The sequence below is a fragment of the Pseudorasbora parva genome, chromosome 6 (assembly GCF_024679245.1).
Source record: "Pseudorasbora parva isolate DD20220531a chromosome 6, ASM2467924v1, whole genome shotgun sequence".
Taxonomy (NCBI): Eukaryota; Metazoa; Chordata; class Actinopteri; order Cypriniformes; family Gobionidae; genus Pseudorasbora; species Pseudorasbora parva.
In genome coordinates this window covers 16,575,744-16,592,855 of record NC_090177.1, presented here as the reverse complement: position 1 = coordinate 16,592,855, position 17,112 = coordinate 16,575,744, and the positions used below count along the sequence as shown (strand labels likewise).

General features: G+C 37.7%; 2 protein-coding genes across 2 annotated transcripts in view; both read right to left on the bottom strand.

The window, feature by feature from the left end:
• Window positions 1-6,488, bottom strand: part of dgkaa (diacylglycerol kinase, alpha a) — a 38,067-nt gene extending 31,579 nt beyond the window's left edge. The window contains exon 1 of the mRNA XM_067445811.1: window positions 6,316-6,488. The gene's annotated coding sequence lies outside the window, so the exon portion shown is untranslated. The remainder of the gene's footprint in view (window positions 1-6,315) is intronic.
• Window positions 6,489-8,311: 1,823 nt separating this feature from the next.
• The window catches only part of rnf41 (ring finger protein 41), a 14,965-nt gene continuing 6,164 nt past the window's right edge, over window positions 8,312-17,112 (bottom strand). The window contains exons 3-7 of the mRNA XM_067445816.1: window positions 13,227-13,342; window positions 12,675-12,946; window positions 12,311-12,446; window positions 12,066-12,169; window positions 8,312-10,638 (exon numbers count right to left, since the gene is read on the bottom strand). Of these exons, the coding sequence (XP_067301917.1) occupies window positions 10,284-10,638; window positions 12,066-12,169; window positions 12,311-12,446; window positions 12,675-12,946; window positions 13,227-13,316 (957 nt within the window). The 5' untranslated portion in view covers window positions 13,317-13,342 and the 3' untranslated portion in view covers window positions 8,312-10,283. The remainder of the gene's footprint in view (window positions 10,639-12,065; window positions 12,170-12,310; window positions 12,447-12,674; window positions 12,947-13,226; window positions 13,343-17,112) is intronic.

Here is a 17,112-nt window from a genome sequence, read left to right as displayed (position 1 = left end):
CGATCACTTTAAAATGTTAGAAAAAAAACCGACATGTTTGCTGCGCTTGTTTATATGGCTGTACAATTTGATCAAAATGTGTGTGATTATATCAGGCAGGGGTTATTGAATTGTTTTTTATTTTTTTATTTAATAAAGCAATCAAAAAAATAAGGATTACAAGGGATTTAAATGTTCCAGGGGTCTCATTTATAAAACGTGCGTACGCACAAAACAGGGCTGGAAACGTACGTACGCCAGTTCCCACGCAAAGGTTGTGATCTATAAAAAAACAAACTTGACGGGAGAAGGTGCGCATATTCTGGAGACAAAGGGAATTGGCGACACAGATGGTGAAGTCGTGAACTGAAGTTAGATTGTAAAAAATAAATGTGAGAAGAACGATTATAAGAATTAATGAATGACATTTTCACTCCATTTCATACGTTATGTCGACATTGTCGTTAAGATTAAATCCAACAGTGTTATTTGTGCTGATTGTTTTAGGCTACATGCATCTAGCAAAATTGGAGGAGATGATGCGACTACATGTGATATAGAATAGCATGAAATACCTTTTTATTAGTGAACTAAAACACCGTGTAAAAACGAAATATTTCAATAATGTACATATATCATAAAATATCAAAGTCCGCAAATAGTCATGAAGCACAATCGCTACTCATCATCAGTCCTAACTATTACGTTCATTACAAACTGTCATGTAGAAGCATGTATTCACTATAATATTTTCGTCTTCAATTTTCCTCCACAAATGAATTCTGTGATTTTGTCGAGGTAACGATCATTCTGTTTGTTAGAGACATATGAATCCTCCGGTGACCTGGGTATGTAATGCTTTATGATGGGACTGCTGGCACTGTTGGAGGATTACGCCAATGGCAGAATAAGGAGAGAACGAGTTTTCATCTAAGGACATTATCAGCAAACCTGCATGAATTTGATTTGATTTGAAGTGTTTAAAATGAACAAAATTAATGAAATATTTTGAATTAGCCTAAAATAACAATTTATTTATTTGTTTTTTATGGATATAAAAAGGATATTAAATTATATTCACCAATGTAATGTGTAAGGCACAAATGGTATTTATAGTCCGTATCTAATATTTGTCAATGTCTTTTACCTTTGACAGTGTTGTGTCACGTGGATGGGAATATGCATGCAAATGATATGCAGATGAGGTCATGCATAGTAAAACTAGGTGTTGTAAGCTCCATATATGGGGATTTTGGGGAGGAGACAGGGTGGAGATGCATGTATCACAATCTGCTGCTGGCTGGGATTTATAAAAGGATTTTTGCGCAGGTTGTGGCGCACGCATGGTTTTATAAATCTAAAAGATTTTGTGCGTACGCAAAATCTAGCTTTTGTACGTACGTAAACTTTTAGGATGAAATCTACGCAAAGTTTTATGAATGAGACCCTTTTGTGTGTGTGTGTGTGTGTGTGTGTGTGTGTGTGTGTGTGTGTGTGTGTGTGTGTGTGTGTGTGTGTGTTAGGGCTGTGATATTAAAGAAAAATTCGATATGCAATACCTTATTAAATAATGCGATTTTCGATATGCGATACGATATTGCTAAAATCTATGTAAATTATATATATTTTTAAATATTTAAAAACTGAGAATGATACCATTTATGTGTTTCACATTCTTTCTGGGAAAAGATAGCATCGCTATAACTAACTTTTATAATAATAAAAGTGACCATATGTATTAGCAAAAATTCATTTCTGAAAACATATATTTAAAGGGGTACTTCAGCGCTGGGAAGATGAATCTGTATTTAAACTGGGTAATTTATTTAGTAGAAATGTGAAATCATTTTTTAAATTTGGTCCCTTCTAGTCTGAGAATAGACAGAAAATGTATTTTTGTCTCATGGGGATGAAAGACAACAATTCCCAGAATGCATTGCTTCACTGTCTTGTGAGGCCACTCCCAAAGCCACCGCTGCTTCCTGGCTCACTTTCCCACCACGTTCATTTTCACAAAATCAATTCAGTTGGAGAACAGTCACTCGAAGAGCTAATGCTTAAGTGAATGATATCACTCACTTAAAGCATAACTGACTGTGAATACAGATCAAGACCATTTTGGCATAACTGTGTGTGTATTTGACAGTTCGAGTGTGTAACAACAAGACAAGAAACCGAACTGAAGGGATCACACACTTTCAGAGCGGCAGTTTTTGAGCACGTTTCGGTGTGTGTCAGACAGTGTGAGACTGCAAGGAGTTGTTTTTCACAAGTTATTGCGTTTAATAGCTGTTTTTTACGTACAGCAGGTCACATAAGTAATAGTCCTGTGCCCAGTCTATTCTCTGATATATGCATCGACCTAAAACACACTTTTCACAATGTTGAAGAAGCCTATTAAAATTATTCAGATATTGTGTGCCATTGCGATTTACATATCGAGATATGTACATTTGGATATTTCAATATATTGCGCAGCACTAATATATATATATATAAAATTATGCACACATTGGCCCTCATTTATCAAAAGTGCGTACACCAAATTTCCAGCGTACACCTTGCGTACACCCAAACCCACGGTGACTTTGAGAGTACACCTTGCGTACACCCAAACCCACGGTGACTTTGAGATTTATCAATATGGACGTTGGCGTACGGCACGCTCAAATCCTACGCCAGCTCAGGAGGTGGTGTACGCACGTTTGAGTTAGTGGGAAAATGCGCAGAAAAACAATTCCTAACACAAAACCCACTGACAAGATATGCTATATGACCCACTGTTAAAAACCACAACAACAACATTCAGTGTTTATTTTTGTGCAACATGAACGTCAATGTTTAATTTGTGTGACTTTACCAAAGAGTTTGATTTGTAGGCATATGTATTCCTACAGTCGCGAGCCTGTGCGCTTTACCTGTGCGCTTTACCGTCATTAATAATAATAAAAATAATAATAATAATAATAATAAGAAGAAGAAGAAGAAGAAGAAGAAGAATCTTACAAATTGTCATGTAATTATTAATGTGAATGAATACTCCACATCACATCATCATCACTGTCGTACACCCCAATACATGCCGTGATACGAAATCAAATGCTAATTGTTTCAAAACGTGCTGTAAAATAATGCATTGGGATGGTAATTTCTTATCCAAACAGCTTTAAACTGCTGGGGTGCGCTTCTCAACCCCCACACTATTAACAGCTCGTAATGTTATAACGTATTTCAAACTACTCATATTATTACTCATATGAGCTCGTATTTCAGCTCGTAATTACTCGTAATTTGGGTCCATATTTTGTTTTTGTGGGTGCCTTTATTCCCACTCTTTATACTCTTAAATAAAACAATTTCGTTTTTTTTTTCCACTTCCCTGGTGATCTCGATGGGTGCGTCTCAATCATCTCAATAGTTCAGTAGTCAGAGCACTGATCAGGGAGTCAGCCCATTGACTTATGTCCTAATCAGTGCCCTGACTAGTGGACTAGTGAGATGATAGAGCGCGCCCGATCTCCACGTCGGAGAAGTTTCGCTTCTTTGCCGTCTTCCGTGTGTCCATGACGTAAAATGAGGGCGTGCGGGAGGCGGAGACTTGAATATATAGGGGCGTGTTATTCTAATGACGATCGTTTTCAGCCGAGGGATTTATCAAGGGCAAGTATTGCGTACACCTGAATTGCAGAGGTGCGCACAGTTTCATAAATCAGGCGGTGAGAGGAGTGTAAGCATAATCTTACGCCAACATATACGCCTGTTTCTACGCAAGATTGATAAATGAGGGCCATTGACTCTTGGAACTCTGATTCATGAAAAAATGGTTCCTTTCCATAAAAATCACAAATTAGTCAATAGTTTGACTCACTCAGTGAATCATTTAAAGTTCAAACTGAGTTCATGAATGACTCCCTGACTGAAGCAAAAAACACTTTTTTTTAATGTTGGAAAATATTGTTCATTACATTATTCTCATGTCTACGTTGTATAAATACATTCGTGAAACATCATTTGGCTCCCAAAAGTTTCATTTCCTCATCATTTTTTGTCTGCGGTCCTGATTCTCTTGGGAATCTGCACCACTCTGGTTTCCAACCATTCAAGCTAGAGAAGATGGAGGTGTTTTACTGACCACTGAATGGAAATATGGGAATATAAGCTCGTACTTAATACGTACCACTCACCTGGTGAAAGTGAGGAAATCTGTGGTGAAATGAATAGTGACCCACATTCTATTCACAAAGCTAGAGTAGGTAATGATTGGGGTTTAGGAAAGACAAGCTACTCCTGAATCTAGCTTTTCACTACTTGGCTCATGAATTCAAAAAAACAGGAGATTGCTGGGAAGACAGTAAACCAACCCTGTGATTTCCTAGCCAAGCCCATAAGGCCATAGATTCCTCAGAGAATAAGTTACCATTATCAGGTAAACTTAGCCAAGAGCTCCAGAGAGAATGTGGGACTAAATTAGGACTTTTAATTTCTTTAGGGAGATCCACAAATTTAGTATAGGTTTTCAAATGAGTCAGAGATACAAAACCGCAAACTGAAATATCAGCATGTTGCACTGAGATGGATAAGTTTTGGTCACGACAGCAGAAACAAGAGTGGAAAAACAAGAATGACTGACTGTAGGTAATTTGGCAAAAAGGTGTAAATGCAGGGGAGCATAAAGAATGTCACCACCCTTTATCTGTCAAAACGGACATGACTTATATAGCCTGGTCAGCTAAAACAGAAAATATGTGACAAATACTTGTCTAGTCTGCGCCTGTCTAACTGGAATAGTTGAAATCTCTTATGATGATGGAATGAGATAAACCTAATGACATAATCAGTCCAGTTACTGGAAGCATTTAAACAGAAGAAGGTTGAAATTAATATTTAGATAAAATCTGTATTATTAAGGCAAGCAGCATGAGTAATGCAGGCATTTATTTATTAATCAAACTAGTGAAGAGATAACAGTAAAATAAACAATTCAGGGGGAAAATCCAGAGAATGCAACAGTTACTCAACCAGTTCAGATAAATGTGTCAAATAACGCCATGATAAGAGGCACAAAAAGTAATTGCTAAACCAAGCTACTGTGGTTTGCCAGTCTGTTTTGAGGGGTTTGAATGGGTTTGGGGGCTGGTCAGATTGGGAGACCACCTAAACCCAGATAGGCATGGTATTTGTTGAAGTATGTTGGATAAAAAAACAAACAACTTAGAAACAATGAGGAAAACCACCAAAATTTAGTTAACTGGTACAATTAAAAATAGACTGAACTGTGACATGACATGAATGACTGATAATCGCACAGCAAGGCTACGTTTCAAAATCTAGTGAGCTGTTTTATGTTCAGCTCACTAAAATACCTAAACATAACTATTTTCATTAGATTCGGATCAGTTAACATATTTATATGGATGAAATGCTAAAAAAAATACGGGGACGTTTCCTGCACTGCTGGTAACCGCAATACTACTAATGTATTTACATTCTGAAACAGCAAACAGTGCAGTCCGATTTCCGAACAAATGAATCATATGAGTCGGTTCTTTTAAAGAATCATAAAAAATACAGCGCAAGCAATGTAGAATGATTCTCGAATGCATGGAACGTATGAGCCGGTTCTTTTTGTGAATCAAAAATGTATTACTGAATGACTTACCGCAATCATCATCCATCACGACTCGAAAATAACTTTTCTCTTTTACGTTATACTTAAGGCTCGTGAATTACTGTCTAGTTGTTAATATTACAATTGTATTTGAGATGCACATGATGAGTTTATTTTATTAGGCCTACTAAAAATAAACAATTCAAATATGAAAGATGTAAATGCCTTTTGCAAGAAAATTGTAAATTTTGTTAAAAATTTGTTGTTCAATTTATTCTTTATACATTGTTATATATATATATTAATTACTGTTATTCTTCGTTGAAACCTAAAATGATCTCTTCACTTGCTAACAATCGCCGAGGGCAATCGATTTTTAACAGCAATCGATTTCTTCGTCAAAGTTCTTAAAGAATGGCATTCTAAATGGAACCGTTAAGGAACCGAACTCGTTAAGACGAATTTAAAGAATCATTAAATTCCTAACTATTCCCATCATTAACTAAATAACATTCTGTAAATCGATATATCGTTCGAAGTCTCATATGGACACGCTGTATGGACAGTCAGAGGTTTTGAGTCGCTGCCGTAAGAAATGATGCATACAACCTACATGCAGGCAACACAATATAAAATCCCTTCTAGCCTACTGTTTTAAAAAGGTCGTCAACTCTCAAAAACTCGCTCGTTTCATCATCATAATAATAATAAATAAACATTTGCGTTACCTTAATGTCTTGAGGTCTGCAGCACCCGGCTAGTGGTTCTGTCGTGTCTTTAAAACACACGCCAAGAGTAAAATCACTCAGATACACTCAAAAACTAAAATAAACAAATAAGTAGCGAGGGAGGCAGAACCAGCTTCGCCTTAGAGAAAGCGTTTAGCTGTTTTTGTCCGGCTGAGAACTGACAGTAAAGTGAACACGCCTAACTGTGAGTGACACTCCCATAGAGTCATAGCACCGCCCGCACTCGTGTGTCTGAGCTGAGCGATGCACTTTGATCAGATGTGTGTGTGTGTGTGTGTGTGTGAGAGAGAGAGAGAGAGAGAGAGAGAGAGAGAGAGAGAGAGAGAGAGAGAGAGAGAGAGAGAGAGAGAGAGAGAGAGAGAGAGAGAGAGAGAGAGAGAGAGAGAGAGAGAGAGAGAACTCTTGTGCTTCTCATCAAGATAGATAGATAGATAGATAGATAGATAGATAGATAGATAGATAGATAGATAGATAGATAGATAGATAGATAGATAGATAGATAGTATATGCAGAATGATTAATCAACAGAAACGTGTTACATTTTTGGTAACACATCGACAAATCAACAGGGTGGTGTGACATTAAAAATATTAAAAGTGACATTGTTAAATTGGATCATCTACATTGCATCAGATTGTATCCATATATGTAGTTTTATGTAGTGCAATTTCTTTAATAGTTGTCACACAATTAAGCTGTAATATATTTGATTGCCAAATGCTTGATTAACTGATACAGGAATTTGTGGTGCCAGATTGTAAAAGCTCCACACAAATCCTCACTTTTTGAAAGGGATTAGGAACCATTTCATTTATTAGGGAGAAAGGAAACAAAACTGTTTAAATGTTCAGGCTTTCGTGATTGCTCTTTTTTTAAATCATAAAATCCATGCATGCATGTATGTATGTATACTGATCAGGAACACATTATACACATCATGACACTGACAGGTGAACTGAATAACTCTGATTATTTATTCATAACGACACCTGTTAGTGGGTGTGATATATTAGGCAGCAAGTGAAAAATTTTTCCTCAAAGTCGATGTGTTGGAAGCAGGAAAAACGGGCACGCGTAAGTATTTGAGCGAGTCTGATAAGGGCCAAATTGTGATTTGCTAGACGACTGGGTCAGGGCATCTCCAAAACTGCAGCTCCTCCGGGATGCTCCCGGGCTGCAGTGGTCAGTACCAGTGACAGGGTCATGGGCGGCCAAGGCTTACTGATGCACGTGTGGTTCGATCAAACAGACAAGGTCAAACAAATGAGCTATTGTAGCTCAAATTGCTCAAACAAACTAGTCCGAACAATGGAGGCCCCACCTCGCCACTTACAGGATTTAAAGGATCTTCTACTAACATCTTGATGCCAGATACCACAGCACACTTACAGGGTTCTAGTGGAGTCCAGGCCTCAACGGGTCAGGGCTGTTTTGGCAGCAAAAGCCAGAGCAACACAATATTAGGAAGCTGGTCATAATGTTACGCCTGATCGGTGGGTTGGTGGATGGATGGGTGGATTGATGAGAGCTGCTGGGAAAACAATGCAACATTCCATTCCGCACAGGCATTATAATGGGCTGGATTAAAATGACTTGCTGCATTAGTGGCTTTGGACTGGTCAGAGAAAATACCAACAACAGGAGGATTATTCCTGGGCACACTGTTTGGGTTCAAACATTCAGTAGATGGAGATCAGCAGATAAAAGTTACCACAGTCACCAAATGGTAATAAGTTAGCTGAAAACAGAAATTCTTCAAAAAACCCTTCGGACTGTTAAAATGGAAACAGTAAAACTGCACATTAGTGACATTGTGTGGCGGAAGAGAGAAAAAAACTGCAAAACCAAGAGGAAGTAGTGTTTCTGTGCTGATTAGCATTGCAGAAATCATTTTTAAATTTGCTTATTTCAAAAGCACAACCTACAATAAGTTCCTGCTACCAAGTTAATAATAAAAACAACAACGACGCTGGTGTCATATTGCAAAATCAATGATATTTATTCATATTCTTTCAGTAACCCACAGCACAAAAGCAAGAATGAAAGACAAAAACAAACAAACAGAAGAATGCCACATCCACGGACAATGCTGCAGCGGGAAACATGAGCTCTTTGAACGTTTCATCCCTGACGTCAGATGATAAATCCTGAGAGTCAAGAAAGTCTTGCGTGTCCAATAAAGAGATGATGGATCGGCCTCATTATACGGAGCACAAAATAAGTGAAACTTTATTTAATGGAAGGTGAGCAGATCCATCTGAACCAAGACGTGAAATACACTGGGGTCATGTTTAACCTCTCCAGCTTCAGGGTGCGACTGTGAGAAGATGTGCAGAGAAGCCATGGGACACATTATACAGCGATCATGCAGTAAAGTGTCGAATGAAGTGTGATAAGGCAAAGTTCACAGACATTTCTCTCCATTTCACATAGACCCGGCTGAATATTGCAGTTAAAACATTCTGGGTCCATAGTTTTCAGCTCTTATCAAACAACATTTGCAAAAAAGCTGCTGTAAACAACGCACTGAGCATTAGGTCTATGTAACACTGAAGCAGATGACACACAATAGCTCCAAAGATACATTTCAGAATCGCTGAATTTACATTTTCGGTGTCCGCGCAATAACAACAACGACGTAAAAGCAAGCACAATGTGCATTCAACACAATAAAACACTTTGGTTGCGGAGACAACTGTCGAACAACACAAATCAAACTGATTCTTAAATCAACTATGTACAATGAAGGTACATAAAATATGCTAAACAAACCAATTGCACAATATACATAAACAAACAACCGTCCCATCTCTCTTTATTCTTTAAAATTCGTCAAGAGGTTCTGTGGCAAATGATGGATAAAAATAAAAACAGTTCAGATGTAAACCACGGTAAACGGGCCCAGATATGGTCGAGCATCTGTGTACATAATGTTTTTACATCAGCTGTAGGTTGGTCATTTCACAATTTTTGTATACTTCACATACATTTCATCCATCATTTATGGTTTCGCCAAGTCACCTAGAAGAAACCTTTGAGATCAATAAGACCGTTTTAAAGAAAGAAAAACATTCTGGTTCTGATTGATAATGGTGAGATAGTCAGTGATGCCAGGAGAAAATAACAAAAGCATAAACATATTTGTGGAGTTTCTGGTTGCACGAGCAGTGTAGAATAAAAGTTATAAAATCAGCTGTTCATTTCCATCATACAAATCCTCTTCTCTTTCCCTCAAGAAGGACAAACATCTTCACAAAACAAGCTTCATGACATCTTGTTTATCCAATCACCACACAGTGCAAACACCGAGCAGAGAGTTCTTTATCTAACATACTTTAATCATAACTCTCTTAAAAAACTAAACAAACAAAAAGAAAACATTGAGATCCATGGTAGCTAAAACTCACAACTGTAAATAGCAAACTGAGATGAAGACAGCAAAAATGTCTACTACTCTATTAGAACAAGAACAGATAGCATATTTGTCTATATTTCTTTATCATCTGTATTTACAAGAATCTTGACTGGTCTTTCACACCGTTGAAAGCGGTGAGGGACATTATTTGCTCTTAAGAGGGAAATAAATGTTAAAGGGGAAATTAGACATCACTTCAAATCCTATCGATTTCAATGCTATTGTTAAAACATATGTGTACCATCGTCCCTGATAATATTTCAAGTTGTTTTTTTTTGTCATTAGGGTCCACTTTTTGAAAAAAATGTCCTTTTAAGGCAAAGAGAATGGGAATGCTGGAGGTCCTCAAACGAGCGGAGAGCTTTCTCTGCCTTTGTCCTTCCGGAAAATTTGAGGTAAAGACAGCAGAAGAGGTCTTGATATTTTTAGTGGGGTGAATTAAGATTCTTTTTTAGATTAGGGGGAGGGGGGTCAATTCAGTTTTTGTGAACCCCTTTCTGCTTTTCATAATTTGCACCCACCTATGTACAGACTATAAGATCTCCTCAACTCCGTGAGCGAAGATCATAACCAAACCTGGCTCCAGAATCATATCTTCACCCATGTGCTGGTTCTCACAGGCCATCACCACCACGGCCTGCTTACCCGGAATGCGCTTGGCCACATAGTTTTCGTAATATCGGCGGTTCATCTGCCGTGTCTCCAGGGTGGCCAAGCCTTGGGGCCAGTTGCGTTCGTGGGCGTTTTCAATGAGGTCATTAACGATCGACAAAGGGCATCCACTGTCTATGAGCGACCGCTTAATGACGGCCTGGAGGACGGCGTCAGGTGTGGAGATCATTCCTCCCCAGCGGGTCACGCGAGCGGGCTGGAGAGAGTTCACCCATCTGTGGTCAAACGAGTGTAGTTAGTTTCAGTTTTCTGAGTGTCAATTATGGAATTAGCATTATTACTTGCGCAACATTAATTTATTAGTATTAATGAGTAATTTACTTGCTCATCCACAGCGCAATACAAACAACTATGATTATGGGAGATTTAAAGACACAATGTCATTTTTTTTATTATCCAAAAACCACTATGACTTTCATTATTCTAACTATTTCCAATAATGTTTAAAATCAGAGCTATCAGCCATTTTAACCAGTGTAACATCCAGCATCATTGCGTTGTCTGTCAATGATATTAATGATCCAGCCAACCCTTTCTATAACCTTACCTTTTCTTACGCCTTTCCATAGCCCTATTCGGATGGTAATCGTTTCTCGTGGGGTCAAGGTATTTTAATCATTGACTTTTCTCCCACCACCCGCGAAAAAATTCCCGGCCGAATCACCTACTGTTTTTAGAAAAACACCATGGACGTGTGGTAATTTAACTGCCATCCAAATCCAGTTTTTTCAAAGAGATTGCTTAAAATTAACTGTTTATATCCTTTTTGACCGCAGCGGACCACCGTATCATTGCACTAGATGCATTTTAAAGATCTAGCCTACACTTTTAATACTGAAATGCTGAAAAGTACTTACAAGAATAATCTTTTATTACCGCTCAAAAGAGAAAGAGGAAAAAAAGATAAAAATGTTGAAACAAGCCGTTATTATGGCAGTAATCAATGTGCACTTGAGCACTGCCCAGGTCTGTATGATCACAAAACCCACTCCACCACTGTGATTAAATCTTCATCTGAATGCACGAGTTTTATCACTGAGGTGGCATGCAAATTTATTTTTACAGACGTCCAAATGCCTAAACAATTACCATCTGAATAGGGCTTATGTCTGGTTTTACTTCTGTAGAAACACCAAAGACCGGAAAGCCTTCCGTATTGAATACGGAAGGCGGTCCACCTGACGCTAGATATTTTACTTTATAAACATTAAAATATTTTTCTCACACAAATGCCTCACTTCAGAAGGCCCCCCCCAGCTTTATTAACCCCCAGAGCTGTGTAATTTACTTTTATAATAGATGGATATACTTTTTTAGGCTTCAAATTGTAGGCTGCCCTTCACGGCCATTAGAATGCTTGGAAGTGCCAGGACATTTATTTTATTTTATATAACTCCAGTTGTATTTGTTGAACATCCAGTTGTATGTAGAAGAATATCATATACACCTAGGGCGGCTTGAGGGTAAGTAAATCATGGGGTCATCTTCATTTTTCGGTGAACAATCCCTTTAACAAATTTGGAGTTGGCACGGTTTTATAATATTTTAAAATAATGATAATATATTTTCTTATTTATAAATAGTTTAAACAGTCTAGTTTTAATCCATTTAGCCATAAACAGAGACAGAACAGCTCACTCACTCTAGGATCTCATTGTACTCTATGCTCTCCTCCAGGTTCTGTAGGTTAGGGTTAGCGCTACGTATTGCTCGCATGTAAGCTTTCAGGAGCTGGATGTCACGTTTCTGAAAAAAAGAAATGATGAGCAGATTTTAAAAAAAACAAAACAAAAACAAAGTGTAGTAGTGTTCTGAAGAGAGAGAATCCAAGAAGTTATGGAAAGTTTTTAATCCACTGGGAAATTAAAGTAGTCTCACAGGTCTGACCTGTTCTGCAAGTTGGTGTTTGTGCTCAGCAGCAGTCTTCTCCAGATCTGCAATCTTGGTCTGCTGTTGCTGCACCACACTGCGTAGATGCTTAATGCAGTTGTGATTTGGCATCTCATCTTTGGGCATTTCTAGCCTGCGGAATAAAAAAAGCAAATACAAACAAAATGAGGCAATTAAGGGGCGTTCACACAGGATTCGTTCATACAAGACGGAGAGCTGAAAAAAGCAAAAGTCAAAAGTCAAAAAAAAAAAAAAAAGTCAAACACAACAGTCTAGCACATGTTGAAAACTATTTTAGTAGTTTTCCCCCAAAGACTGCTGTGAATTACTAGATGGTGAAGATGGGTTTTCAAGTACATACCCACAACCTTCTTCACATGTGACGGGCCGTTTGGGGTTGTGCTCGCAGTCCTTGAGGTGTGACTGCAGCTGGTCGAGCCGAAGGGTGGCCGTGCAGCCGAAGCCGGCGTTATCACAGGAGATCTGCAGCTTGGAAAGCATGTTACGCATGATTCGTGGGACAGGTCGAAGGTGGGCAAGGGTCACGACGGTGCGGTCCACGGGGCAGATCTGCTGCTGTGCAAACCACTGTGTGATGCAGGCATTACAGAAGGCATGCTCACAGTGCGGGGCCTGAAAGAACATGCAGACTGATCAGACCTTTTTCTGTGTGCAGCCGGTTGATGTTAAAAATAAGCGTTTTACTAATATGCAATAAAAAACCATGTTTTTTTTAAAGAATCGTCAGAATAAAACAACTAATTACATTTTTTATTAGCCATTTTATTAATAAAAAAAATTGTTGGAAAAATTCACACAATGGTCTCAGAGCAATGATATCTGATAACCACAAACCCATAATGTCATTGTGTCAAGATGTTCTGGGATGTTGAATGAAATTAAATAAATCAACCTGCACTGGCTCCTCTAGCACCCCGCTACAGATGGGACATAACAGATCCTCGTCCACCTCTCCTTGGAACCTGGTGACGTCGTACCCCATGGCACATTACCGGAACCCTTTGATATCTGAAATGAAACAAGCAGGAGTGTGTAGTGAGAACTCGGCCAGTATTTGTCTCCGAGAAAAAAAAGCATGAGAAGCCCTGGATGTACAACAAGATTTAACTGAAAGGCCATTTTTAAGTGAAAACCATCCAACACAGGAACTATGAAAGTTGGCCCAAAATTATTTAAACCAATGTACTAGAGTTGCTAATATGTAAAAACAAAAAAAATTAAAAATAAAATAAACAATCATTAATACAGTTAATGATTTAAGGGGTCATGAACTGCATATTTTAATGTTCTCTGGGGTCCATTTATAATGTTATCAAGACTTTTACATTAAAAAAAATCCTAATTTAGAAGTAATAAGCTATTTTCTATTTTTGATTGGGTAACATTGGTACATTTTTCAATGTCCCCACCATTTTGAAAAGTATCTTGTAACAGTTGAAACATTTGCCAACAATGTTAAACATTTATGCATATTACATATGAAGTTTAAGTACACAGTTATTATAATTGACAAAAGTCAAAACAATGCAATGTCTAATAAGCTAAAATAAATTCTCATCATTAATTAGACCTTTTTTTTTAACAACTCTTTACTTCCGTAAGGGACACTAGCGATGCAGCCTTTAAATTTGGCTAAACCAAGGCACCACTTTCCCTTCTGGAACAGCCTTTCTGCCAGGAGCACAATGATGCTTTAAAATGTAGGTTTCGGAATAAATATCACAAAACTCCTCAGAAGCACTAAAAGTAAACTGACAGAGGTTTAATGATCAAGGCACTTTGAAGCGAATACGGAGGCACTCAGTGTCCTGCTACAATACAGAAGTAACATGATCGCATTTCCTGTTCAAAGGTGACCTTTTTCTTCTTTGTAGAGCCACTAGGACTACACGGCTCTCTCAAGTGAAAATTGCAATGGCGGTGTGTTTGTGTGCATGCTGGTATGAGTTTACTAATGTGCGGTCAAAGAAATATGGGTCCACTGTGAAGTGCGGCCGCAAACTCAGTAATGCAGAAAAATGGGAAACCATCTTGAGTGGCCTAGAGATTGCATTAAGATAAAAATTTCCTGTTCTTTCTGACTTCATTTTAAAAAGCAACAGTGACAAAAGCCATCACTTACATGTAAATGTAGTTTTTGTCCTAACCAGCTGCAACAAGCGTCGGGATATTTTGTCAGTTGGTTGGTTTCTATTTTTCCACAATTAAATCTTATGGCACCAAAATGCTTCATGTAGCTGTGTATTTAATGTTAAATAGGATAAAAATAGATATTCACAAGCAGAGTATCGTTTTTTTAAATAGTACTCAAGAACAAACTGAAATTCTATTAAAAAAACCTACACACATTTCTGCAAATATTTTATATTTATGGAGACTGCAGCACCATATTTTAAATATATTTGAGTGTTTCCAATGCCAATTTGCTATTTTAGTATCATCTATTTTGCATGAACTCATGACTTTTCTGTCATCGTTTTACAAGTCAGTTTGACAGTCAGTAATCTTTGTCTAAACGAGCGGTTATTAGCCAAAATAAACACCAATGTAATAAATTTATATTCATATATAGAATTACATCTGTCCTAGACCTTTTTCTATCAGAGAGTACAAAAGATATAAACTATATAGGGCAGTGTTTTATTTTATTTTTACATTTATTTATTTTTCTTAACTAATGGTTAAATTTAATTTTAGTAAGTAAAAAGCTTTTATAATTAACTGAAATCTTAAAACGTATTTATGAATTTATTAAAAGTCTAACAAAAATCATGTTTAGGGCACAGTTTGTTTTTTTAAACTAAATCCTGTGTTTTCTGTTTTTGCTGGATTCCATTTTAATGGTTTAATTAAGTTACAAAAAAAGCATGTCTAATTATTTGCATTTATAAAAAAGTACTTTTTTTGTTTATCAGAAAATATTTCAATTTTTCTGCCAATCAAATGAAGGCATAAAATATTAATTTAAAGCATCTTTTAATCATATAAAATTATTTAAAAGTTAAGCCTGGAAGCTAAATTTTTTTGTCAAAAAGAGCTTTTTTATTTTAATAATTTATTATTAGTGTATTATTATTATTCCATTGAGACTAGGGATGTGACGGTGAGCCGAGGAAATTCCCCCACCGGTTAATTGACGTGTGACAACACCGGTATTAAATTGCTCATTTAAACCGAAAGTAAAATGCACACGTAAATGAATAACAGTGCAGCAGTGCCCGGAGCCCTCCCCCGGACTGCACGGCAAATACGCATAATCTTTACTCTATTTAATTTGATGTAAGTGTGAACTTGTGAAATACAGGTGGTCAAGGAACAAATATATAAATACAGCCATCACCACAAAAAAAAAAAAACAAAAAAAAAATGGTTTACATTCCAGCATTCATATTTTTGGCTAGAAAAACTAGCATGTTCACTTTATCGTGATTTTTTTTATTTGTATAAAAAGATAACTTATTGGCTACTGTATTTTATCTCTTTTACATACATATATTTTTTAATTAAAAACTAAAATGTCATTTTACTAACCCGAATAAGGACTCATCCGCGCTAGTTTGCACGTGAGGGGAAAAAGTAGCTTGCTTTAACTTAGGAGTTGTGCACTTATTTTAATATCACCTTTCATACTATTTTCTACTTCAAACTATAATTTCAAACTATAATATTGACCAAGTGTTATTTATGTGAACGCTGTTTTACGTGATTTTTACCACAGGGGTGAAGCACAAAGCTTTTACAAGGGAAATAAATTTGCAGATGTTACATCGCAGCCATGAAAACAGGCTATGGATGCCGATTGAGAGAGGGAGGCTGAGCCCAATTTTAGATTTGCCAGCTTTTTAATTCTGTTTTGCAATCTGGTCATCCGATATTCTGATTTCCGTGAATTTTAACAATAGGCCTAACGGACCTCTCGTTTCTTCTACTAAATCTTCACTCGCGGCACAATCATTTTTGCAGGGAATTATAAACGTTTCTTCCTTTCGTTTGCCCGTTCACATCTTTAACTGTGGTAAAGTAGAAAAACACTATAGGACAAAATATTATTTATCACAGTTTGTGCTTGTTATTAGACTTGAGGCACGTCAAGTTTATTTGAATAGCGCAGTTCACGTAGCCTGACAAGCCAGACCCACATCAAGATGTTTGGTCTGGAAACTCACCATTGACAGGGCTCAATCCGAGGGGCGGGATAAACGGTTGTCTTTCAAACTCCTTCTGCATGGCGTGCACGCAATTGGATATCGCTACAATCAACCAGAGCAACGAAGGTGAAGCAGAGCTCGCTGACAGATTAAACTTTTGCCATATCCGGACGGTAAAACTCCGAACACATCTTCCTTTCTTAAGAATGACTTCAGTGCCGTTCTTTGTCCTTTTCTCAGAGAAAAGCTCAACTCCAAGTCTTCCAGAGTCGCGATCAAAGCTGATTCGAAAGACCGCCGTTCGCCAGCTTCTGTGTTTACTAGAAGCACGCAAACGCAACTCGGCCGTCATTATGTTAAGCCCCGCCCACCGACTCTATACACATGTGATTGGCCCGACCAGTTGTGAATGTTGGGAAGCTTCACAACATCGCAACCGTGGAGATCTGCGATGTTGTGAAGCTTCCCGTCATTTCTGCGTTCAAAACGGTTCAAATGCAGCGCTCCCTTCCTGGAATGCTGTGCTGAAGCGTTGAAGTCGCTTGATGTCACCCATAGGAATAAAGTGGAGCGTGGCGCGGACTATAACCGACATAAGTGTTCACGGATGAGTGGATCTGCAGCTGAGAG